A 27793-nucleotide genomic window follows, 5' to 3' on the forward strand; every position below is an offset into this window, starting at 1 on the left:
GTCATGGAACTAAAGGAGTATTTGAGCTTCTGTCTGGATGGCGGAGAACCAAAGAGAATTTGCCCTTCAAAGACAGGATAGCAGATGCCTATTCTGATGTGATGGTCACCTACACCATGACCAGCTCCCTGTACTTTATCACCTTTGGCATGGGTGCCAGCCCATTCACAAACATAGAGGCCGTGAAGGTCTTCTGTCAAAACATGTGTGTCTCCATTCTGTTGAACTACTTCTACATTTTCTCCTTCTTCGGCTCCTGTCTCGTCTTTGCTGGCCAGCTAGAGCAAAACCGCTACCACAGCATCTTTTGCTGCAAGATCCCTTCTGCAGAGTACCTGGATCGCAAGCCCGTGTGGTTCCAGACAGTCATGAGCGATGGGCATCAACAGACATCGCACCACGAGACGAACCCCTACCAGCACCACTTCATTCAGCACTTCCTCCGAGAACATTACAATGAGTGGATTACCAATATCTACGTGAAGCCATTTGTTGTCATCCTGTATCTCATCTACGCCTCCTTCTCCTTCATGGGGTGCTTACAGATCAGTGACAGAGCCAACATCATCAACCTACTAGCCAGTGATTCGCCAAGCGTTTCCTTCGCCATGGTTCAGCAAAAATATTTCAGCAACTACAGCCCCGTGATAGGATTCTACGTCTACGAGCCCCTGGAGTACTGGAACACCAGCGTCCAGGAGGACTTGCGAAAGCTCTGTGGTGGCTTCACTGCAGTGTCCTGGGTGGAGCAGTACTACCAGTTCCTGAAAGTCAGCAACATCAGTGCCAATAACAAGAGTGACTTCATCAGTGTCCTACAGAGCTCATTTTTAAAAAAGCCAGAATTCCAGCACTTTCGAAACGATATCATCTTCTCCAAGGCGGGAGATGAAAACAACATCATTGCTTCTCGCTTGTACCTGGTGGCCAGGACTAGCAGAGACAAGCAGAAGGAAGTCATAGAAGTGTTAGAAAAGTTGAGGCCCCTATCCCTCTCGAAGAGCATCCGATTCATCGTGTTCAACCCCTCCTTTGTTTTCATGGACCATTACAGCCTGTCTGTTACAGTGCCTGTGCTGATTGCAGGCTTTGGTGTTCTCCTGGTGTTAATCCTGACTTTTTTCCTAGTGATCCACCCTCTGGGAAACTTCTGGCTAATTCTTAGCGTCACCTCAATTGAGCTGGGCGTTCTGGGCTTAATGACATTATGGAACGTCGACATGGATTGCATTTCTATCTTGTGCCTTATCTACACCTTGAATTTCGCCATTGACCACTGTGCACCACTGCTTTACACGTTTGTATTAGCAACTGAGCACACCCGAACACAATGTATAAAAAGCTCCCTGCAAGAGCACGGGACAGCCATTTTGCAAAACGTTACTTCTTTTCTTATCGGGTTGGTCCCCCTTCTATTTGTGCCTTCGAACCTGACCTTCACACTGTTCAAATGCTTGCTGCTCACTGGGGGTTGCACACTTCTGCACTGTTTTGTTATTTTACCTGTGTTCCTAACCTTTTTCCCCCCTTCCAAAAAGCACCACAAGAAAAAGAAACGGGCCAAACGAAAGGAGAGAGAGGAGATTGAATGCATAGAAATTCAAGAGAACCCTGATCACGTCACCACAGTCTGAGGGGTGCAGACTTAACGGATTATTTTTCTTTTCCAGTATCGCACAACGATGCAGGGCGAGGAAAGCTCAGACCTCAGCTGCTTGGGCTGGCCAGGGGTAACAAGGCAAGTCAGATCAAGAGTGCATTATTCATGACACATCGAAGTGTCTGCTTCTTTGGGGTAAGAGGGAATAAGAAAAGGGGGGAAAGTTCTTTGCGACCTTGTTCTCTACTAAAGATAATTTTCTGGATGTGATCTTAGAGTTCTTCCAAGGAATGGACAAATCAATGAAGTGTTCAGATAGAAGGCCAGAAGAAGCAACTGCTTTTGAAAAGAAAATGCTTAGGAGAGATGGAGAAGAGAGAAAAGGTGTCCTCCAAGTAGGGGGGAAGACATAGGAAATGTCAAAATTGCCATGGCACTTTTCATGTTTGTTTTTTGAACAGCTTGGTCAAAGGAAACCTATGCACACGGGAAGTATATATTTAATCCTGTCTAAACCAAAGGACTTCCCAATCCATTTTATGTGTACATACATATGTATATATGTGATATATACATATACTTAGACCTGTCTTTAGTATACATTGACATTTGTGTGGAGGGAGATGTCCATTTGCAGATCGGCTAGCTTTTCTCTAGAAAGCCAAATCAACCTTAGCCAAATATATAGTCTCATTGATAGCCATTCAAAATCAACTCAAGTGTCTCAGCAGTAAGCATATTATTCAATTGTGGGATAAGCAAAATAAACCGAGATGTGAGTCCATTAGGTTGTACATATTAAGTTGTCAGTCATTGAGACTCTTGCTTTGGATGATGTAGCAAAAAAAAAAAAATGCATTTAAGTTAATTACCACATGGATAAGGTTTTAAATTTTATGTTAGAAATAAATAGCTCATATGGCTTTCATTGGGTTTTAATAATCCTCTGTATTTGGGAGGCTGATATGGCTGCTTTCAGAGAGCTCACCCAACTGCAAATGAGCACTTGACATATATTGTCCATCCATATCTGTGTAAGGGTGCACAAGTGTGTATGTGTGAGTTGGTGTATTCCATAGTTGTACTGTTCTTATTTTAGATGGTGAAAATATACTGCCATGGAAAATAGGCAATTAACACAGGAGAAAGGCAACCTAACTAGGAAACTTGTATGGTACGATAGAGTAAGATGGACCATCGCAACTCATCGTGCGCCATCAACTGGTTCTTATCGTAAGGAAAATATTCTAATCCTATAATCTCTAGTGTGTTCCTTGCATTAATATTTGGAACATTAACCCAGGCCATGACCACTACAGTAGTGGTCACTGTAACTACTGCAATATCATTCTGTAGCTTCTTGCAATATCATTGTTCTTGTTACCTAGAAAGTGCTCCTGAGTTGGTCCACCTCCTAAGGTGATCCTAGCTCTCCGCAGGTGATATATTAACTGTAATTGCTGCTGAACTCTTTCTCAAAAAAAGTACTGAGGTTAATGTTTTCGTTGAGTTAAACTTTAAAACTGTTCCCCAGCAGATAGAATCAGTCTGTTGTGGGTGCTTACTTGGATTAACGTTGTGCTTCCTGCCACAGAAAATTACTAGAAAATGTCTTTTCCCATGCCAAGCAGTAACATAATTTATTTCCAGGTAGGACAGAACAAATGTCCAAAGATCTGCCATGCTGACAAGCTCTTTTACCAGGAAGAAAGCTGTTATTTCCCATCAATTTGGGTTGTATGTTTTAATCAAATTAATAATACTCATATCTAAAAAAACCACAACATTTCTGGACTCAATTAAGCTCAGTAGATACAAACCATTCCATTCTGGTTACAGTCTTTAGAAACAAAGTTGGTAGATTAATGAAGTGACAAAACAAGTGTACTTTTACAAATAAAGACTTTACTAGAATATGAAAAGGAAGGGGAACAGACTCTAAGATGAAAAGCATTTAAGTAAAATTTTATTTATTGAATGGAGTTTGTTTTGTCCTGCCTTGAGGTCACTGAGTTTCTAGTCAAAATGATCCATGTCTTCTCTATGGTGTCCATTTGGGCACAAAAATCTATAGATCTGAGTATGGGAAATAACTGTCCATAGCCATAGGATTATTGTTTTTACATGATTTGTAAAGTCATGTCACAGATAACGCTAGCCTTTTGCCTCGTGGACCGCTGTGCTACGATGAACCAGTATTTGAGGTTAATAGACCTCCAGACCATGATCTCATATCTGAAGTTGAAGTTTCTGAGATTTTTGGTTTGGGTTTTGATTTAGGTTTTGGTGTTTGTGGGGGGGCATGGAAAGGAAGATTCCTCTATTACAGATTACCTATAATTTGTGAAGATTTTTTTTAACCTCCCTTTCAAAAGAAGGGAGGTAATCAACTTAGAAATTTCAGAAACTATCACCTCATTTCTTCCCATGGTGTGCCATACTCCATTCATTCACCTGTTTCTTCAAAAGCTTGCCTATTTGGGTCAGTTTTTCCTGAGTTAAGGTAGACCATTCCACATGCAAAGAAGATCTCAGCAGATTGATTTATAAAGAAAGAATCAAGCACACCAATTGTCAAATGCATGTGGGGATAATGGCATATACTGCCAAGCTACCATGGCAGTGCTAGTATCATGTCTCCATTGAAATAATCTCCATTTGGATGAGGAAAAACAGTTCTTTTTTTTTGCTTATATCACCAAGGACTAAAGTGTCTAAGATAAATAAATATGAATTTCTCATTGTTTAAGTGGCTCCAGGGCATTTTGGAAAGAACATTATGTTTTCCAGGACACCACGGTACTCTTTAGTGAACTGTAGCAATAATTTACTGAAATGGAATTCCTTGTTCTGGAAGAGTTAATGTAGCAGCCAAAATGCCTTAACTCAGTCCTAGAAGGTAGTTTAAGCCCAAGAAGGATTTGAGCATCATCTGACCTCTCAACCTCACTGTGAAACAGATATTTCCAAGAATTCCATTTACTGAATGCCTAGATAAGTCCAAAAATATGAGATCATGATTTGCAGGTAACCACCAACAATCTCAGCCTTTTTCAGTAGCTTGTGTTCACTTCTGCCTTGTCTTTCAAGTTTACTCTCATTGTTTTGTCTCTGTGAAGTACTGATGGTGGTCAAATTAGGAATTTATTTATTGTCAGCAGATGACCAATCAACTCCTAGAAGAGAAGAAATCTGTGGGATATATATGAGATTTTTGGAATATTCTATTTAATTGAAACGTGTTTTTCCCTTAAAGTGAGAGATTTTAAAGTTTGCAAAACCACCCCCTTTTCTGCATTTAAAGTGAAGGGCGGATATGTTTCCCTCCATCAGAATTTAAATTTGAGTTAGAAAGCGCCGTGTAAGCTCCACTCTTAATGATGCTAACAAAGCTTCGAAGAGATACTCACCTAAATCACAGGAAAAGATTTGGCTAAAGGTTAGATTCTTAACCTCTGTGGTTAAAGGTAACCATACACTAACTTAGACGATGCTTAACTCTTTTTAATGGAAGTTGTGTTTAGATGTCATGCCATGCATTTTTGCAGTGACCATGAACCTCTCTGAAGGTCGTGCATGAATATTCCATGAAAGAACTATCCTTCTCTGTGGTTGTGTCATGTGAGTGTCTCTTGTCCATTACATTCCCATTTATTTCCACAGAATTTAGATTTTACCTTGCGAGGTAAGAGGAATAATGTTGACAAGTGAAGCTTTTGTGATGCTGTCATAGTTATTCTTAAATGTTGAAGTCCAGAGTGTGAGAATTTTGTCCATTTTGTAATTATCTATTGCACTTTCTCATAATAAGCTAATCCTTCTAGGCTTGTGGTTAGAGCTAGGGATTAACTATTGCCATTCAGAATTACATGTATTTTTATAAGTTGACTGTAAATATTATAATTACAGTCACATATTTTTATGACCAAATAGTTATGAGTGCATGGCACTATGCATGCATTGTTACTAATAGTACATAGATTATTAAAGACACTATTTTCAGGGTTATTGCACCTTTTATTAAAATTCTTATATCACCTATTCATAAATGCTTCATGGGTTTTCATCCCAAGGGCCAAAAGTTCATAGAAAGTCCCATCCCAAGAAAAGCAATTTAAAAGTTGTCTTACTTGGCTGTCAGTAGCAGCCACCTCTTCTAGAATGTCCTCTGGAAAATCTCAGAAACTAAATCTGGCTTCCAGGTAAAGGGCCTACCATATTCTGCATTAGTAAGTAAATAAACATACTTTTATGTCTTGTGTTTGCTAATCTTACGGTGAACCAGAGAACACAATGCCTTGAGACTAGAATTTAGATATTGTCTTTTGGGGATTGGAGGACTCAATGATTTTCTCAGCTTCCTACCAGAGAGATCTCTGTCTGTTCAGTCTATTTTGTTGATGTTTGCAAGTGGTATTGACAATCCTTTCAAATGTGAGCCTGAAAACTATCATTTATTCCAAAAGATCTTTGGAAGCACTTCTATTTCCTTTTAAAAAGTTTTTGTGCTTTTTCTGTGTTCCCCAAAAAAATTTTGTGACAAATTTTATAACATTGACTCAAAATATATCTATGGCTAAATTGGTATGCCCTTGGAATCTCCCCATCTTGAATCTAAATATAAAACTAAGCATCATCACTGTGGTGCAGGCCTTTATACCAACCCTCCTAAGCAATGATCTCCAGATATATTGTGTAGGGGAAAAAATGAGCTAGATTTCTTTTTGACTGCTTTGCCTGCAGAATGACTGCAATGATATTGACCCAAATGAAAGCAACAAAGTCTCATTGCATGAGGTCCAGCATGGGAGGGATAGTATATGGGTATAGTAGCAATAAATTACTTCGATTTCTCAACTAAAGGACCAAGGTTCATCCACTATCACATTTTACTTAGGAGGGCAAGAGGTGGTGTTGTGTGTTTAAAGTGTTGTGGAACTGAATCGGGAAACATGTGAAATGAGAGTGGAAGGAGGTTGAGAGATGAGCCCATGTCTCAGAAATCAAGATAACCTATCTGTCAGTAGGTGTGATAGGACAAGTGGAACAATACCAGTATTTTGTGGCTTAGAATACAGCACAGAGAATCATTTGGTGCCTCAAAACTATGGATTCTCAAACTGCTAGCAAACTTGACCATATGCAAATGTATCCCACTTGAAGATTGTGTCCTCATTTGTCAGATTCATAACCTGGTCTTTGCAGGGAAAGTCCTCCTGAAAAGCCAAGCACAAAGGAGAGCCATAGACCCTTTTGTAAATGAAAGTGAGAAGCTGGGGAGACTCTTTGAAATGAGCCTTCGAGATAAGCATCCTTCCTTCTCAGGATGGCTCTCAGCATTGCCTGTGAGTCTTTGAGATGTAATGAACACTTTTTGACCAGTTTTCTCTGGGCTTAATGAGGACCCCTCTGTTGCCGATAGAGAAGTCAACTTACTTTTCTTATGAAATGGAAAACAAAGAGAGCAATACGTAGGATCAAGTATATATTTATAATAGAGATAGCTAGTCTACAGAACATACCTTATCTCTTCCACATCTCTAAAGTGTTGTCAAAATTAAATGGGCTTACACCTTAAACTGAAAACCTCTTGTAAGGTAGATATTTTTAATACAATAAAGTATTTATAAATAAAATCATTACTAATTTTGCACACTTTTATAAATTATAGAAAGCCAGTCCCTACTAGTTTTTCCAGTTGAAGTTTTCCCTAAGAAAGCTCTCTCAGGTCATGCTAATTATGAAGTCACAAAAATAAGAAGGAAATTTCAGGAACCATCCACTGATTACGGACACTTCCTGCTCTATAGCGTGTGTTTGGACTTACCTGAACTGGGATTTTTTGAAGTCATTGCTAACTGTGTTCTGTTGTCCCAAACTGCTAATGGCATGGCCTGATAGAGAAACCTTATGGTTTCCTTCCTCTCTTTTTCCACGGTTACTAGAGCAATCACATTGCCCACGTGGCTCTGTCAAACCAGAATTTTAATGCTTTGGAAGATTTCATTGAAGAATTTCCTAGGAATAACTAGGACTGTCTGCCATGGGTGACAGATGAGTGGGGTTTATTATAAAATGTATAACTTTGCAGTCCTGAATAAATTTAAGTTGGATTCTTGGTAGAGGCAGTCTACCCCAGTATGTTGTGGCAGGTATTTAAGTTATCTAATGTAAGACGGCCAGTAGGATCTCTCCCTAGAAACTGAATACCTTCCATAATTATATTTGATGGATTCACTGTTTGTTGCTTGGGACATTGACAGAGCTGGAGGCAAAAACAGACAGTCGTTATTCTTGTATCTCCTGGTGCAGTCTGCAGCATCTGTTTTGAAGTAGAATCCGGAAATTCTGGCATCTTTTCTTCTCAAACATAAAAGTGCTAGGTACTGATAAAGTTTAGACTTTAAACTCACCAATGCAAATATCCCAAAGTTTGTCAGAGTTGAAGCAACAATTTTATTATACTTTCCTGTTAATTATGCACATTTTTCAGCAATAGACTTTTTTGCTCTTCAATAGGAAATCTGTCACAGTTTGAAAAGGGCAGAGATCTCTCGAGCTACCTCATAAAGGTATTTAAAGACAAAATGGCAACCTCTGAATAAATTGCAATATATTAAAGGCACAAAGCAATATGATCACCTCTCCTTGATGCTCTTTCATTTTGTAAAATTAGACCGGGCTAAATGTACAATGAACACCCCAATAGCAGTCCCACTTGTACATTCTGGTTAACATAATGTCATTAATATGAAATCTCTCAGGGCAGTTGTTTAGTTGTCTCCCTACAGACATCCCAGAGCACAAAAACTGGCTCAGAAAGAGAATAATCTGATATTGATTTGAGGCAGTGGTCTACCTAGTAAAATGCACAAATAATCTGTGAGTAACTTCAAAAAAAAAAAAATCCCAAGGGGTGCATTCCTTATCAGTGGAGGAGAATAATCAGCTTGTTTTGTTTGTCCTAGGCAAATAAAAAAAGACAATGTTGCCAGCATTTGACATTTAACTTGTTTTCTTTTCCACTGGAAGTATTTGCTATTATTTTTCACTAAATTAGGGTTCTAAAACACAGGTCACTTGTGGAAACATTAGAATCAGTGGAAAGAAAACTACTGGAAAGAAACATTCTTCACCCACACATATACAAATTATAGGAATGAGAGTAAAATTTGAGCATTTTTATTTCCTGTGCTTTCCTAAAACAAAAACCCACTGTTATCAATTCTGGCTAGACACAATGTTAATTCCTGTAACAAAATAAAGAAGAATGATAAAATGTATGAAATTATGAGACTTCAATGTCTTAACAAAACAAGCCTCATGGCAAACCACAATTTCCAGATGTCTTTCCCCATAAGAAAATTCTTTTCATAACGCTTTATTATATGTAGGTTCTTACTACATCCCGTTCATGAAAATGGCCTCATTTATCACTCCCAAAATAGTACAGATAAACTAATAAGCCATTTAAAGCTCTCTGCTCTATAATTCTGTACCTTAGGTCATACAACTCAAACTACCTTATCGAGGAGAGCTTAAAAAAGAATTTTGAACAAAAACATCATTATCACAAACATATTACCTAAATGGTATTCCCATCCAAAAATATCTCCTCTAAAATATGGGACTGCTTGAGTGCTCATTTTAGACCTTACTAAGAGGGAAATATTCTAAAAGTATCCATTTCAAATCTTACTAAAAAGGAAAAGAGAAAATCCTTCCAAAGTTTCCGAATTGCTTCAAGTTGGTCCATTATCAAAATTTATATCCATCTTGATAAGTGAAAAAATGTGTAAACCAGGTTTTTTAAACTATAATGAAAAATAACTAAATAACAAGTTATTTCCCATAGATTTGCATATGCAAACATACATTTAATAATTAAATAAACCTCATACCTCAATCAAGAGAAATTATATTCCAAATATTTCTTTGTTTATTTTATTATTTTTATATTTTGGACATACTGAGATATAATAATTTTAAATTTCTCAGAATTGTTCTGCTTAAGAAATCTATGTTGTAAAGCCTAAAGGTAAAAATCTTATGAAAAATAACAAGTCTTAGCTACTTGGAAAAAATGTCATCACAGTTATATTTACTACAGTTCTACCAGACAAAGTTATTTACAGCATTTCTGGCTGCCTTGACCTTTCATTTTAACAACAACAACAAATCTAGTTCCATTAGTCATAAGAAGGAAAATACAGTATATTAAAATAGTAGTAAATTTTACATTCATTTATTCTGTAGTTCCTAGGGTCAAATGACTTTACCAGGTCTTGCTTGATCACAATCCCAAATGCTGAAGAAGCTAGTTTATTCTTAGACTCATCCTATCCCCCTTCATTTCTTACTGTTAATATTACATGCCTCACAGAATATCACATACACAATTTATTCATCTAACTTTAGTGAGAACTTTGAACTTCCTATCTTTTAGGAGTCTTTTTAGAGAAAGATTTTTTTTCTGTTATAGCTAGAGAATTAATCTTCCTTAACATAACATCTCATAATATCACAATGTAACATAACATAATCTATACTTTTTAGTCTTTTATCAAATCATAATTTCTAAAACTTATAAGGTAAATTTTTATCCCTTAAACATTCAAGAATACATACCTTAAAAATAGTATAATGATAATATATCAATTATCCCTCCATGGTTAAGATAAAGCACTCTGAAGCAAGTACAAAATGCCTTGGCATTTCTGAGAAATCTTTTTTATGAGTCCCTAAGTTCATAAGTATCTTGACAATGTATAAATTACTAAAGTATTACTAAAATATTTAGGTGGCACTTTAAGAACCCCAAGAATTATATTAACTTCAAATCTAAAGCAATTTATAATAGACTCAAATAAATTCTACCTAAAATTTCTCACAACATTACATTGCATTACCATAGTAATTTTAACTATAAAAATTCTTGAACCAACCTTTTTATTACCATACGAGTGCTACAAAATATGGAGACAAAAATAAATAAGGCAGCTGTTCCTGAGTAGTACATGGGGATTACTTACAAAACCTGTCACTTTAGCTGCACCCTATACAGTTCCAAGTCTGGGCAAAATTATTCATGAGCTCTTAACATCACTTCTTTTTTTAATTTTTTTAATTTTTAATTATTACGGGTACAGAACAGTTGTATGTATTTATAGGGCACATGTGATGTTTTGATACAGGCATATAGTAGATAACAATCAAATCAGGGTCATTGGGGTATCCATCACCTCAAGCATTTATCATTTCTTTGTGTTAGGAACATTTCAATTCCACTCGTTTAATTATTTTAAAGTATGGCATAACTCATTCTTGACTGTAGTCAGCAGAATTTCTAAATCACGAAAACCATTATTAAATATTTAAATACCCAAGTCCACTATATTCTGATGAATCATGTGGTGACATTATAAGGAACATATAGACACCCAACATTCACAGTATTTAAATGTACTTGATTCCAAAATTATACCGAAACAATTTAGTAATCCACAATATACTTTATTATTTTTTTTCCATGCCCACTCAGCAAAGAATAGTAATCCACAATATACTTTAGAAGCTTTGTCATTGCATAGCTATTTTCATTATTGACATCATGTGCATGACTAAAGGTCTGTCTAATAATGTTTCATTTTGTTAGAGTTTTCCATAAACTTTTTTTAAAAACAAAGATGCCCTTGTTTCTTTTATGGAAATGCTTGAATTTATTCAGTAGTCATTTTCCTGTCCAAATTCAATATTTTAATTATTTCACTGTATTCCTTTGTTTAAATATGTTCAATTTTTATTATTTCTAAAATCACTTTAGCTTAGAGTAATTAAAACATGTTTTTCCTTTAGGTAAGAATAAGTATGGCTAAAAAAGGGTGAAATAAGAACTTAGTAAAATTAAGCTGAGCACGTGAACATATTTGCCAGCATGGAATAAAGTTTGGGAAAAGTACAACTGATTATTATTTATATATGCATCAGTCTGAAATTCTCTACTGATTTTAATAATGGCAGCTGACACGGCACAGCGCACAACCTTTCCTTGGCAGACACTTGATAATTACCTATTCAATGAAGAAATAAATAGAAGAATCCTTGAGCTTCTGACTTGTCATCCTATGACCTAATGAAAAGGAGGGATTTAACAATCTCAATCTCTGAGAGCCCATATTTGTTTGTTTGTTTTTTAAGTCCCTGCCTCATATTACCTAAAGAAAGTATAAGCCATTGCGCTTTCAAAAATTCAAAATGTTACTCCTGTGCCCGCTTTTTTTCTAATTTCCTATTAGAAATGAGTGGATCATGTTCCATATGTGAAAGATCAAATCCCTGGCTTGTGCTATAGGCTATGGGTCCCCTTTCCTCTAGCCTTCAGAAGTCAGTGTGAGAGCCCATATTTGGATGCTTATTTTGTTTTATTTTCTGGAATTTTCCTAGAGAGCCAGTTACACAGGAATAAGTCCCCATGTAAAGGAAAAATTTCATAACTGTCTTTTCCAATAAGTTGAAATGTGAAAGCCTAGAGCTATACACATCTTGATAGTGAAATAAAAGGGAATGTGATTTGACACAAAGAAAAATATCAAAGGACAGGGGTGATTTTAAAAAAAAAAGAGGTCTATAAGAAAAAGTTAAAAAACAAATGCAGAACTTATTAAAGAGAACTAAACAACTGAACTAAAAATTTTGAGGAGAGGTTGTGATTTGGGAAAGGCAGTTGTTTTACCTTTTTAGAATTTCAGAGTATTACGGGGCTACAAATGTTTTGGTTACATGGGTTGCAATTGTACTGCTTGAGTCAAAGTTATAAGTGTGTCCATCACCCAGATAGTGTGCATTGTACCTGTTGGGTATGATTTCACCCATCCCCTCCTACCTGCTCCCACTACTTGATTTCCGTTGAGTTTTACTTCCATCCGTGGATATAAATGCTGATCGGTTAGTATCAATTTAATAGTGAGAACATGTGGTGTTTGTTTTTCCATTCCTGTGACACTTCACTTAGGAAGATGATCTCCAGTTCCATCCAAGTTGTTGCAAAATATATTAATTCATATTTTATGGCTGAGTAGTACTCCATGGTGTACATATATCATATTTTATTAGTCAAGTCATGAATTGATGGACACTTGGGTTGATTCCACATCTTTGTGATTGTGAATTGTGCTGCAATAAACATTGTAATGCAAGTGTCTTTTGGATAAAATGATTTTTCTTCCTTTGGGTAAATACTCAGTAGCAGGATTGCTAGATCAAATGGTAGTTCTACTTTTAGTTCTTTGAGGAATCTGCGTATTATTTTCCATAGAGGTTGCACTAGTTTGCAGTCCCACCAACAGTATATAAGTGTTTCTTTCTCTCCATAGCCACACCAGCATTTATTTATTTGGGACTTTTTGGCCAAAGCCGTTCTCATTGGAGTAAGGTGATATCTCATTGTAGTTTTGATTTGCATTTCTCTGATGATTAGTGACATTGAGCCTTTTTTCATATATGTATTGGTCACTAGTCTATCTTCTTTTGAAAAGCTTCTGTTCATGTCTTTTGCCCACTTTTTAATGGGGTTGTTTGATTTTTTTTCTTGCTGATTTGCTTGAGTTCTTTGTAGATTCCGGTTATTATCCCTAATATTTTTCTCCCACTCTGGAGGTTGTTTATTCACTCTGTTGATTGTTTCCTTGGCTGTGCAAGAGCTTTTTAATTTAATAAGGTCCCATTTATTTATTTTTGTTGTTGCTGTGATTGCCCTTTGGGTCTTCTTCTTAAACTCCTTGCCTAAGACAATATCCATAAGAGTTTTTCCAATATTTCCTTCTAGAATTCTTATGCTTTCATGTCTAGGATTTAAGTCTGTTACCCATCTTGAACTAATTTTTGTGAGTGGTGAGAGATTTGGATCCTGTTTCAATCTTCTACATATGGCTGTTCAATTTTCCCAGCACCATTTATGAAATAGAGATTCTTTTCCCCAGTGTATATTCCTGTCTACTTTGTGAAAGATCAGATAGCAATATGTGTATGGTTTTATATCTGGGTTCTCTGTTCTGTTCCATTCGTCTATGTCTCTATTTTTGTGCCAGTGAAATGCTGTTTTGGTTACTATAGCCTTGTAGTATACCCTAAAGACTGGTTAAGTGATGCCTCCAGGTTTGTTCCTTTTGCTTAAATTTGCTTTGGCTATCCAGGCTCTTTTATGGTTCCAAATGAAGAGTAGAATTAATTTTCCAAGATTTATGAAAAATGACATTGGTATTTTGATAGGAATTGCATTGAATCTGTAAATCATGCTTGGTAGTATGGACAGTTTAACAACGTTGATTCTGCTGATCCATGAGCATGATGTGTGTTTCCATTTGTTTACATTGTCTGCAATTTCCTTCCTCAGTGATTTACAGTTCTCTTTGTAGACATCTTTCACTTCCTAGTTTAAATATATTCTTAGTTATTTTATTCTTTTTGTAGCTATTGTGAAAGGTATTGAGTCTTTGATTTGATTCTCAGCTTGACTGTTATTGGTATATAGGAATGTTACTAATTTGTGTACATTGATTTTGTAACCTGAGACTCTGCTAAATTTATTTATCATTTCTAGGAGTCTCTCTAGAGCAAATGGACCTAACAAAACATTCTACCCCAAAACTACTGAATATACATTCTTCTCATCAGCACATGGAATGGTCTCTAAGATTGATCACATCTTAGGCCACAAAACATGTCTCAACAATTTCAAAAAAATGGAAATTATACTGTGTATCTTCTCAAACCATATTAGAATAAAATTAAAAATCAACTCCAACAGAAATACTCAATTCCACACAAAGTCATGGAAATTAAACAACCTACTGATGAATGAATATTGAGTCAAGGAGGAATTTAAGGTGAAATCAAAATATTCCTTGAACTACATGACAAAGTGAAGACAAGTTATCAAAATCTGTGGGATTCAGCAAAAGCAACCCTAAGGGGAAAATTCATAGTCTTAAAACTACGTCAAAAAGACAGAAATATCACAAATCAAAAATCTAATGCATTATCTCAAAGAACTAGAAAAAGAAGAGCAAAGAAATCCCAAACCCAGCAGAGTAAAAGAAATAACTAAGATCAGAACAGAACTAATTGAAATTGAAAACAAACAAAAAAATACACAATATTAATGAAACAAAAAGTTGGTTCTTTGAAAAAGTAAACAAAATTGATAGACTTCTTGCTGGATTAATCCAAATAGAAAAGGACCCAAATAAGCTCAATCAGAAAAGAAAAAGAAGATATTACAACTGATTCCACAGAAATATAAAATATCATCTGTGAATACTATAAAATTTTTTTGGTTTTATTTGTTTTGTTTGTTAGTTTAGTTTAACTTTTTTAAAGATAACCACATTGGAAGGTGTCAGAAAAATCTTGACATACCCTAAGTCTCCAAAAGTTTGTTACTCTTTAGAAAAATGGAACCAGAAATTCAGTTCTATTTTGCAATTAAGATTTGCTGTGGATGGGTTTCTAAAGTACCCCTAGATTGCTTGGGATTGTATTCATTTACTCAGAAATATTTAGGAATAAATATTGATTTCTTTGATAGACTCAGAAAAAATTACCACTGAACTATTTGTAGTTCCTAACCTTGAGGCATGTATGATCTGTTGAGTAAATTTCCAGCTGATACTTCCTGTTTATCAGGTCATATAAAATAAATAAATACATACATACATAAAATTTCTGGCTAAGGTATTCAAGGGAAGCAAGTTAAAAGTCATGAATTGATTCACATCGAAGCTTGGATGAGATTCTAATAGAGGTAGAGGATGAACACAGCAGTCTGGGAGAAAAATGAATTTGCAAGGGCATGCAGACAGGAAAGCCAGCTGTCCAGGATGAAGGCTATAGCAGATGAGGTAATGGGAACCCAGAGGAGAATGGATACAGGTGGAAAAGAAAAGGAAGGGTCTATTGCAAGTGGTATTATAAAGAATCACCAGGACATGGGGAGCTGTTTGGAGTTGGGAGGGGGATCATGAAGAAATAGATCCTTTTGAGATATATTCTTAGGCTTGAATGCAGTGACAGGTTTATAAAACATAAACACCACAGTCCCCATTTTTGTATTTTATCTGTTAACATCAAGGATCTACAAACTCAGCAATGTCACGTAAATTTATTATCCGTATTGCCTAGAAGTATGGTGGTTGCACAGGCCAGTTTAGGAAGTGAATTTGATTGTTTGATAGTGGAACACTGCCCATGTTCTGGCACAGAAGCTCATGGACATCTGGGCCTCTAATATACACCTGGTATCCTTCAACGTGGGAGACTGGGAAACTGACATGGATTGATTGGAACCCAAACTTTCCAGGAAAAACAAACTAATACACTCCAATTATTTATGTCTTTTAATATCATTATTTTTACAGACAATTCAGATAATATCTGTTTAACAAGTTAGGTATTATTATCCTTGCTTTATACATTCTTTATAAGAAATATTGTAAACAAGTACTGTGTCCCTATAGTACATCATCCTTTCATCATAAGTCAGTGTGAAAGGTGCATGTACAGAGAAGTCCAAATGTAAAATTGTATGTGATCAAAAATAACTGCATAGATTTTTCTCCCCACATACTGTCCTTTTCTAAGATAATGCAATGGCTAAAATGTTTAAAACTATTTTTAATTCACTTCCATATGATTCGCTTTTAATTTCTTTGAAGATCAGAGTAAGATATACATGTATATAGTTTTTAAACATAAAACTAACTCATTTTATTTACTAACTTGCCCTTTTTTGTAATTAGAGTCAATTATAATAATTGGTACTCCCCAAAACCAACAATCAGGATTACAAAGAAGATTGGGGGAATATATTTTAATATTTAAAAATGAAATAAGCATTCCCTAATGATGTTACTTAGAGTTATAGATAAGGTTGAAGTTGGTCTTGGGAGGCCCAATTTTGTAGCCAGTTCAAGAAGAGTTCATCTGTTCATAGAGTTGGGATAGAGATAAATTTACCAACCAAGTGGCCATAGGAGACCATGGCCAACAAACACACTCCAAGAGACATTTTGGATAATCCCAGGATTATCAGAGTTAGTGGTCCTCAAACTTTGCTGTACATCATAATGAGCTGGACAGATTTTTTTTTTAAGTCCAATGCCCAGACTGCATACCAGACCAATTAAATCAGCACCTCCTATAGAGGGACCCAGGCCTCAGTGTTGGACCAAACCTCCAATGTGCAGCTAAATGTAAAAGCCAGTGTGTTAGACTACCAAGTCAACAAATTTAACCCAATAAATACTGATAGAACCCTTATGATATGGTGAGTGAAGATGAAAAAGGCACAAAACAAAAGCATCTATGGCATCTATAACTAGAATACAAGCCAGACCTTGCAAAGGATTCCAAAGGGTGTTCCCAGAGAATAAAGAGATCATTTCTTCAAAACTGAAGGTAATGATGCTTTGAAATAGAGTTGTGGCACTGGAGATAAAAAAGGAAGAAATGCATATGATTAATACTGTGGCACAAAAATCTATATCTGTAACATAGCCGAAACAGCCAAGAACTTTTGAATATCCAAAGCACCTACAATTGAATATTCAAATTAATATATGTACTAATTCAAATTAGTGTATGTACCCTATAATTGAATATTCAAATTAGTGGAGTTGATAGGATACTATAGTGACCAGTCATTCACTCTTTGCATGATCTATAATACCCTAGTTCATACTTTAATAATCATATTTCTGTGGTTTTGGCATGCAAAGTGGCCCGTTTTTATTTACAGAGCTGTTATTGTCACAAAATATCATGAAATCACTTTATCTTTACAGAATGATTAATTTGGTTCTCTGCATATCTAGCTTGGGGAAAAATGGTTTAATTTGTTTACCTTTATTGCATCGTTTAAGTTCAATAAATACAAGATGAGTCGGAAGAAGAAACAAAAATTTTAGGAACACAAATAGGTATATCTAACCTTTTGTACTTCTCTTCATGTAAGATTTCTCAGGTATAGAATACTTTTCTATAAGCATGTATTATAACTAGAGAATATACCATAATATCTAGACTAATCTACAAATGAAAACATCATTTAATTAGCAAATATTCTTAAAATTTATTTGCATTCCAAGGAATTTAGCATTCAGGTAATTTATGTTTAGAAATAAGATCACTGTTACTCCCATGACTGGATATTTGGTCTTTAGTTATCTTTGAAAGTTTTGTGTAAGGCACATACCTCTTCATACCTCCACCATAAAGTTATGGCATTGCCTTTTTTAACCATTAGCACAGGTTAATGTTGGATATGTATGTAATGTGGTTTTCACAACCTATCTTTACACATAGCAGTTACATAACTCAATAGATGGCCTGTCTCTTATTCAATATTTTTCCTGTGGAATAATTGTTCTGTCAAACATTTCACATTTATAGATATATGACTTTCAACATTAGTATTAAAATGACTACAGATAATTCATATGAAGTCTTTGCATTCTTCTACAGTCATAGCACAACGAAAACATGTGAGTACGAAGGAGCAAATGGCTACTTGAGAAAATGTAAAAAGTTGGATCTTGGAGCCATAGTGCCATGCAATAGTGTCACAATACAGTTCGATCACCCATGTAGCTTTGTGCTATACCTTTTGGGGCATGTCTTTCACCAGGTAGCTTACTGCAAAAAATACATAATTATCCCTTAGCCCATTCACTCACCACATCTTCAATTCAACAAGCATTTTAAACATCCTGTGTGTGCCAGGCACTGAGAACAAATGCAGAAAGAAATCCCATGCAGCCACTACTCATCAAGGATTTTAGAAGAGCAAACGAGTAGGTGAGATAGCTATATATAACTAAAACAAAAATAATGGATGTCATCACAGAGCAGTGATTCATCAAAGTGTGCATCAAAATCACCTGGAGGGCTTGTCAAAACACAGACTCCTTGGCCCCACCTTTAGAGCTTCTGACTCAGTAGTCTGGTGTGAGGCCAGAAAATTTGCATCCCTAACAAGTTCCCAGGTGATGCTAATTCTACTAGTCTGAGGAACCATACTTTCAATTTGAAAATTGCAGAGATAGGAGTTTGTGAAGAGGTACACATTATGAGAGTAGCTGGATTAAACCTGTCCAGGAAAGAAGGTGATGACAAAGGTCAACTTCTCATCACCAGGCCTGAAAGGCTGCATGATCAAAGGGTACAAGGGCATTCCAGGTTGCAGACACAAAATTACCTGAATTAAGGCCATGCTTGCTAAGTCTGTCTGGTGATAAGATTCAGCTGGAATGCTTGTTAAATTCTCAAGGGCTGAGCCTTAGGAATCTGCATTTGTAACAAGTCCTCCAAAAGAGTTAGCTCAAGAAGAAAATTGAGGACCCATGAAACCAAGGCATGGCGTATGAAAGAATATATCATTTTCAGAGAAGTCCTGGTGTAGAGTGCTTTGACTAGCACACATAGGTTGCCAGGTTCTACATAGGACATGAGCTAAGTTTGAATTTCAGTTAATCAATAAATAATATTTTTAGAGGGGGAGGGGGACAAAATAATAATATTTTTAGTAAAGGATGTTCCATGCAGTATTTGGAAGCTACTTATGCTAAAAATACTTGTTGTTTTTCTGAAACTCAAATTTAACTGAGCATATTGCATTTTTATTTGCTAAATCTCACAGTTTTATAAGAGTGTATATGGAATATAATGCTAATGTTAAAATTCATATATCTAGAAATGTGAAATGTTTGACAGAATGATTATTCCATAGGAAAACTGTAACTATAAGGGTGTGTGTCAGGTGGAGAGAAGGACCAGAAAGAATGAGACTGAAACATTTGCATGTGGGAATGATGCAGATTTAGCATGCAGCTAATGAAGCTTAAAATTTCAGAGCCCTTTGCTTGCAGAAGTCCTTCCAAGGCCCTAGGAGGGTCCTTCGCAGTGTGTTCATATCATTGCATGTTTATATAAAATTTGAAAAAGTATGATATTTTTGTATTCTTAGTCTTAAAAAGGGACTCGAAAATTTTATACACTTCAGGCTCCACAAAATTTTGACCTGCCCTTACATGTGGTACCATTATGAAAGTCAAAACACAAGAAGGATATTGATAAACACCAATTTTTAAGTAAAAATATTAAGTACAATCAAAGCCCAGAGAATTTGAAGATCTTTTTGTTCCTGTCTCATCAAGAACTGTTACTTGAAGTCCAAATTGCTTCAACACTGGAAAAATGAAGCCTACTCTTTGAACTCCTCTAGCTGTGTGCAATGAATTTCCCTGTGGCATACGGAGAACATTCCATTTTCTAAATATATTTGACCATGGGGCATTATGTTCATGGAACATCTTAAAGAATTAGTGTTCCAGGGAGAAAATTTTGGGAAATGTTATATTAGAGAAGCTATCTTTGTTACCAAAGTGCAAACAAGCATTTATTAAAATTCCAAAGGAGAATTGTTAATAGGCCTCTGTGTAAATCAGTTCCCATTTCCTAAATAATATTGCTGTTTTCTAGATAATCAAGTTATTTATAACATAACAAAAGAAGAGACTACTTAAGGACAAACAACTCATCAGCATGGGTAACTTAATTGAAAGTCTGGATTTAATTAAAATAATACACAGCTGATTTTTCCCTTCTGTTCCAGTGGAAATTCAGGGAATGGAAAGTAAATAAATAAAAAACAAGGTGAACTAGGCCAAAATAAAATATGAAGAAAAAATTACTAGATGCTCTGAAGGCAACTGCATTAATGGGTTGATATTTTATTTTTCATCCTTTTGAAAAATGCTATATCATTCTAATATAAGTGGAAAATTTTGGTCTTAAATAAAACACTTAAGGAAGATTATTTCTTTGAGAACCTTAATAAAAGAGGAAAAAGAGGGAAATCAGCCTACAAAAAACATATTATATATGTTGAAAATGGTTGTAAGCAGATTTTTGGTCTCAACACCACAGCTATGAAACTGTGCTATATTCTAGACTTGGGATGTTTAAAAAAAAAATCATAGTCTAACAAAAGCAATGATGGGCAAACCCAGTAATTTATTAAAAATGCATCAGGCCTCCAAAAGGCCAACTCGATCATATGAAAGTCACACACAAAATGCCTCTCTACAGGTCAAATCTCACTTATCAAATGTTTCAGTCGTTTTTCTTTATATATTATGTCTAAATACTTGAATTACTTGGGTTATTTTTCAATAATAGGAAGTCACAACCAAAGGTTTACAAAGAGAATAATTATTGATTGGAAGAATTTATCAACAACTAGAAATATGGGCAGGTCTGGGAAAGTAAAATGGTGTGATGCGCTAGCCATATCATTCATTCTCTAATTCATCCAACAAACATTGATCAAGTACCTACAATGTGCCAAGTAATATACCAAGTTCTGTGCAAGGGACAAAACAATGTTCAAATTATTCAGAGGAAATGGTAATGTCTTATAAAAAGGAGTAACTGCTTGCTTTAATTGAAACATTTGTGTTATGCCACATTGGCAAGACCAGGCTTATTATTTGCCTGCTGTTAACCTGATCCAAAAATTATCCAAAATTCTTACTTAATATTTGTTTCCCATAATAAAGAGAAGTGACTCTACTAAGTTTTTGATGTTTAAATATAAATATTACTGAATGCTAGATATGTTTGGGACAAAATGGTAAGGTAGGAAGGCTGGGATACCCAGTCAATTAATTATTATATTAACAATACAGAAGATATAAACTTGAGGGTATAAATTCTTTTTGTTTAAAATTAATATATTAAAAAAAGACATCTGCACTGTAATGTTTATAGAAGCACAATTCACAATTGCAAAGATGTGGAAACAACCCAGGTGCCCATCAATACATGAATGGATTAATAAAATGTGGTATATGTATACCATGGAGTTCTACTGAGCCACAAAAAAACAATGGTGGTCTAGCAGCTCTTGTATTATCCTGGATAGAGCTGGAGCCCATTCTACTAAGTGAAGTATCCCAAAAATGGAAAAACAAGCACTACATGTACTCACCATCGAATTGGTATTAATTGATCAACTCTCGTGCACATATGGTAGTAACAACATTCATCGGGTGTTGGGCAGGTGGGAGGGGATGGGTATATTCTCACCTAATGAGTACAGTGCGTATCATCTCGCAGATGGACACACTTGTAGCTCTGACTCACGAGAGGCGAAGGCAACATATGTAACCTAAACATTTGTACCCCCGTATTTTTCTGAAATAAAAAAATAATAAAATAAAATTAATATATTAAAACAAATCAGTGAAAATAAGTATAAACAGGCTCCAAAACTTCTAATTTTACCCAAAGGAAGAAATAGAATAGTCAGACAAGAACTGAGGCACAAATAAAAAAAAGGAAAACTAGTTTTATGAAAACGTCAGCAAAGAATGTTAATAAGGAGTCATTTTCTACCCTGTTGCCGTCTCTGCTCACTTTTGCTCAGTGTGGCAATGACTAAGGCATATTCAGAAGGATGGCTTAAGGAAAAGAAAAATCATGACCGATCAGTTTGTGAAAGACTAAGAGTTCATCTATGGTCGGAGAAAAACAATCTCAGTCCTTCTTAACATCAGTTTCCAAAGTGTCTGTCCAGTTTGAAATTGGGCACTGGAGGGGTTATGAGATCTCAATAATTAGACTGAAATTGATATGTTCCAATAATATAATGATTTGAGAGACATCAAAGAGCACCTTCTTTTCATCTTCATTCAATTTCAGCATGGAACACATCAACACTTGTTTCTTAGTTGGACTATACTATCTTAGAGAATTTATGAAAATGTGTATAAAATTATTTCAAGTCTAAAACTCATAACTTACTCTACTTAAGCATAAATGATTAATTTTTATGAAAGTGTTCTATACCCACTGTTCATCCATGACCTAATCACTCTGCTTAAGTAGATGAATCTCAAGCAAACGGTTCAAATAAACTAGCAGACTAGTAGATTTTGCCCTGTGGCTATGTCTCTGATATGTTTATAATCTCTGTTCCACTGGTAGCGCTGACTCTGATAGGTAACAACACTCTGGGAAATTGGAGACATGAGTTCAAAGAAAAATATCGTAAATGGAGGCAGACATTGTGGAGAAGGGGTAATAGTAACAATATAAAGAAAGAAGCATAGATGAAGCCTCCATTTTCTACAGGGCAGGAAGAAGAGCTCTACAGATGTATAGATATAATCTCCAGATTAGGGGGCAATGACATAAATTACCAAAGCCAAAAGATCATGTGTCTTATCCACTGAGTTCTGACCTAATGTTTTTGTTTTCGTTGGCTGCATCCTCAAAATTCCTTGAATTTCTTATTTTGAGTTGTGGACTCCTTTCTTTTTCTTTTTTTTTTTCTTTTTTTCCTTTTTTTTCCTTAAGACAGAGTCTCCCTCTCTTGCTTAGGCTAGAGTGCCGAGGCATCAACCTAGCTCACAGAAACCTCAAACTCCTGGGCTCAAGCAATCCTGCCTCAGCCTCCCGAATAGCTGGGACTGCAGGAATGGGCCACCATGCCTGGCTAATTTTTTTTTCTATATATTTTTAGTTGGCCAATTAATTTCTTTCTATTTTTAGTAGAGACGGGGATCTCGCTCTTGCTCAGGCTGGTTTCAAACTCCTGACCTCTAGCTATCCTACTGCCTTGGCCTCCCAGAGTGCCAGGATTGCAGGCGTGAGCCACCACACCCGGCCAACCTTTGTTTTTTCTTGATCAACAATTTTATATGTTTCTTTCATGAGATTACCTTGAGCTCAGGATCGTGTGCTATAGGGGATGGAGGGAAAGTATGACATGTTTCCCACCCTTAAGTTACTCGCAGTCTATATGAAGATTCTTAAGAAAGGAAGCAGTGACGAGCAATAAAAGGCTAAACATGATTGATTGTAAGTTGCATGATCCACACATTAGCGGGAAGAGAATCTGAGTCTCTGGGACTATTGGCATTAAAGGGAACACTTTATGGAGGAAATGCAACTTCAAGTAGGCCTTGAAAGAGGCATTTGATCTGCCTAAGCAAAGGATCCAGGTGTGCAGACAACGTGGGCCGAATAGTCATAAAAGAGGAGAAGCCCTGACCCGTCCATCCCCCTGCCTCCTGGTCTGACCACCTCTCCAACTACTGTCTCTTGTTTGCTGTGCACCAAATATGCACCCCCTTGGGTCTTTTGTAACTGCTGTTCCCACCACACTGAGTGTTCTTCTTCCCCCAAATAGCCACAGGTCTTCCTCCCTCACCTCTTTTTGGTTTCTTCTTAAACATTAGGTAAGTATTCATTAGAGAAACCTTCTGTAACCATCGTATAAAAATATAGTTAGTCTCCGTCCCTCTTTCTCTATTTATCATGGTATTTGTTTATTATCTGTCTATCCCCAGTAAATTGAAAACTCTATGAGGGCAGAGGTTTTTGTTTTTTTTTTTTTTTTCTTTTCCTGCTCTATAAACTGCTATAAGCCCTGTACCATAGACAGTGTCAGGCATATATTGGGCATTCAATAAATATTTGGTGAAGGAAGGAAGGGAGGGAGGGAGAGAGGATGGGAGAGAGGTAGGGAGTTCAAGATGTGTACCCATTTCAGGAGAACCTTGAAAGCTTCAAGTATTTCAATTGTAAAGTTGAAAACGTTAGATGTATTTCATTATCTAGTAAGTAATTTTAAGGTAGACTTACTAATAAATTTCAAAGTTTTTTGCCTGTGAGTTCCTTTCCAGGTAATATTAACATGTAGCCCTTCGCTCCCTTAAATATGTATCAGTAGCTTAAATTTTAACAAAAAACATGGTTTCCTTTGACAGAGCAGGAACTGTGCTCATATGCTAACGTTTTGATGGAGAGAAAAAGAAATACAGCCAAAAAAGTGAAAAATTATCATGGCAATGACGTATTTAAATGGGAGCAATTGCTATACTTCTTATGGGGCTAAGGAAGTTAAAAGATTCTGCCCCATGCCATTTTCAGCTGGAATTTTAGAGATATGCACACAAGCACACAAAGCAAGTCTGGCATAAGCATGACTGAAATATATGATCTGATGCTCAGGAACATTTCCTTCTGCCCTCAAAATGAGTAATTTATTGGTATTCTACCTGCTGTTTCTATGCTCACATTAATGATTCATTGATTAGTCTCAAAAACAGATGCTCCTAATTAAATCCCTGGTTCTGTAAGATCGTTAACTAGTTCTCTAATGGCTAAAAGAATTACGGAGAAATTAGGTAGCTTAAATTCATCGATTCAAGAAAGATTATAGGAAGCATTTTCTGTACCAGTGTGATATTTGCTGTATTGTTTTCCTTTCTGATAGAAATTTCTCACCTTCTAAATTTTCATTTGTATGGAACTTGTTTTAGTTTCCTTAACATCAGCAGATTTATTATTTAATTCTACCCATAGAAATTGAGACTCAGATGGCTAGTGAAGTGTAGCCTGTTGCTTATTCAAAGTTCTTATTGCTTTTTGTTTTATGCTTTAGTTTATCCATATTGGAATCTCTTCAAAATCATGCATAATTTATGTTGGTGAAGCAGCATTGCATTATTTGTGGCAGAAAATGCTTTATTAATTATAGCACATAGGTTTCATCACATGGAAAGTTTTCTCAAGTATTGTAAATGATAGTTGCTTGGGAGATGCGATAACTTTCATTTCCACTAATGTTTTCATTTCTACCTCACTCTCAGCTGAAATTGCTACTTATAGTTTTATCCACTTGAATCTTGAAGTTGAGGTGAGCTGAATATATCTAATTTTCTTTCATATACATTACTTTGTCCTACATAAGGAATTTATGTAGTAAGGTGAATATGATAAACTAAAATTAGATTTTCTTCTTATGTCTGACTCTCAGTCCAAAATTGGGGTTGCTTGCTACAAAACCAAGTATATTTCTGAGAACTTCTTCTCTCCTATAATTGCTAGGGTATTCATTCACTTGCTATATAATTTCTAACCAAACATCTTCTAGGGAATGCGCAACAAAAGACTGCATGGACAACATTCAAATTTAAAAGTCTATAGATGGTCTTGTTCTGCCACTATTTAGCTTATAAGCAGAATCAACTGAAATATTTCAAAAATGTGTTTGGATTTTAGCTTTAGAAGTGAAACAAGTGACATTCTTAAATGTGTTGTCTTTGGTTCTCAATGTACTGTTATAGAATTCTTTATAATTACAGTTTGCTCAGAAACCAGTCTAATGAAATGAAATTTGGGATGTAGGTGTTGAAGTACCAGCTTGTGAAAGAATGTTTAATGGTGACCATTAGTATGTCTAATATCTGTGTGTTCAATGTAGTGTCATCCTTACTCCATGATTTACTTCATAACTTTTTCATTACTGTTCCCCAAAGGAAAGCAAATAATCTTTTAACTAGTTTCTAGCTCTTATATTTGGATACTATTGCAGTGACATAGGAGCACTTTTAACTGAAACACTGTGGTTTAAAATGGTTTGGTGATGGTATGAAATGGAGTCAGCATTGCAATGCAATATTGAAAAAAAAATAGAATGCAATAAAGAAATATAGATATTCCATGTGGCTACTTCATGTGCTACCCAGGCTCCTCATTTATTGTTTAGACACAAGAGCTATTCTTTTATCTTGCCAAAAGGCCATGGTCGGGAAATCAGTGCGACGCCATCTTGCTTCAGGGCAGAAGATCTGAGAAGCAAGATATTTTCAAATGATGTAGCATTACAAGATAGAAGTTAGCCCCCACATGAAACTGCATATCCATATAAAACTTCGTATTATCAATATGCACCTGTTCTTATTAGTCTGGGGAGAAAAAAAAAATAAGATTCCTAGTTTTCTGCTGATCCGACGCCATTTTCCACAGGTAGCACAATACACCAGCACACAGATAGCACCACTCTGGTTCAAAACTGTTGAAAGAAAAGAAAAAGTGATTATTCTGAAAGCAAGTGAAGCAACACTGATAAGAAGTAATTTTTGTCAGGTGGGACGATACTATATAACATGAATTCTTGAGTCTACGTTTTCTCTAAAAGGTCACTTGGGCTGGATCCAGAAGACTCAAAAGTTCCCTGAGCTACTTTGATAGTAAATTTTGTCATGCTTCAGCTTTTGGCAGTTTTGATTCATTAACAATTATTAATATCATTATTTAAATACAAATACTGTTCCTTCCTATTATGAAAAGCTATTACAAACATATATGGATTTATATAAAGGTTGATGACTATATGCTTTTTTATATTTAGAAAATCATGTGAAAACAAAACTAATCTGATGAATGCTGTTAATTATTTTAACTTTTTTATTAGGAATAAAATGTTCATAAAATTATTCTCTCTATAACTTACCAAGATTTATCAGCTTGTGTAATTTTTATAATCAGAGGAGTCTGGTTTTCTAATTAAAGTTTTGTCAAAGAAAATGAATTGTGTGGTTCTTTCCTTCCTTGGAGGCATATTATTAAAATGCCAAAAATGCTGTTCAAGTTTTCTCCTCTCCTGTATGTGGTATGCAAATGAATTGTATGCAACCAACACGCCTGGATCTAGGACTATTTTAAATTACCACTACTGGGGTGGGGGACAAAAAGAAAAACCCCTTATGCATATCTGAATACCATTAGGACAAACTAAAACCATGTAATGAAAAGCTGATTATATTGGGGGCCTAATCATGCTTTCTTAAAAGTCAGTTTTCCTATCTACACCCAATTTGAGAAAAAGTGCTAACATAATGTCCTAAACATTATCAGCCTTCCTCCAAGCAAAGCTTTCAAATCCCTGTATCTTATAAGCCTTAATTCTTCCATTTCAAACCCCATATGAAAAACTTTGCTGGAATTTACTGTAAATATAATCACTGAAATTCAAAACCCTGATATTCTAGGAAATAATGACAAGGGCAACCCATGAGAAAAGACAAGCGCTAAATCACATATGTTGGCATTGCCATTGCCAAATTTCCTGCAAAACTGCTAACTAAAAAAGAAAGTATTACCAGATATAGCTATTATTTGAAAGAGTTCTTCTCCGAAGAGCCCACGTTACTAATTTACTGGAAGGAAATTCCATGAGATAAATTGGAAGAGTGACAAGCAAGAAAAACAGCTACAAAAATATCAACTTCAGGACCATGTTTCATTGTAATTTTGCTCCTTTGATCTTGAAAGTTTACCAGTTTC

At 35.7% G+C, this 27793-nt stretch overlaps 1 protein-coding gene across 2 annotated transcripts in view; it reads left to right on the forward strand.

Moving 5' to 3' along the window:
• The window catches only part of PTCHD4 (patched domain containing 4), a 260638-nt gene extending 232845 nt beyond the window's left edge, over positions 1–27793 (forward strand). For both annotated transcript variants that reach the window (XM_020286987.2, XM_020286989.2), the window contains exon 3: positions 1–27793. In XM_020286987.2, coding sequence (XP_020142576.1) covers positions 1–1634 — 1634 coding nt within the window. In that variant the 3' untranslated portion in view covers positions 1635–27793.

This window comes from Microcebus murinus, chromosome 5 (assembly GCF_040939455.1).
Source record: "Microcebus murinus isolate Inina chromosome 5, M.murinus_Inina_mat1.0, whole genome shotgun sequence".
Lineage (NCBI taxonomy): Eukaryota > Metazoa > Chordata > Mammalia > Primates > Cheirogaleidae > Microcebus > Microcebus murinus.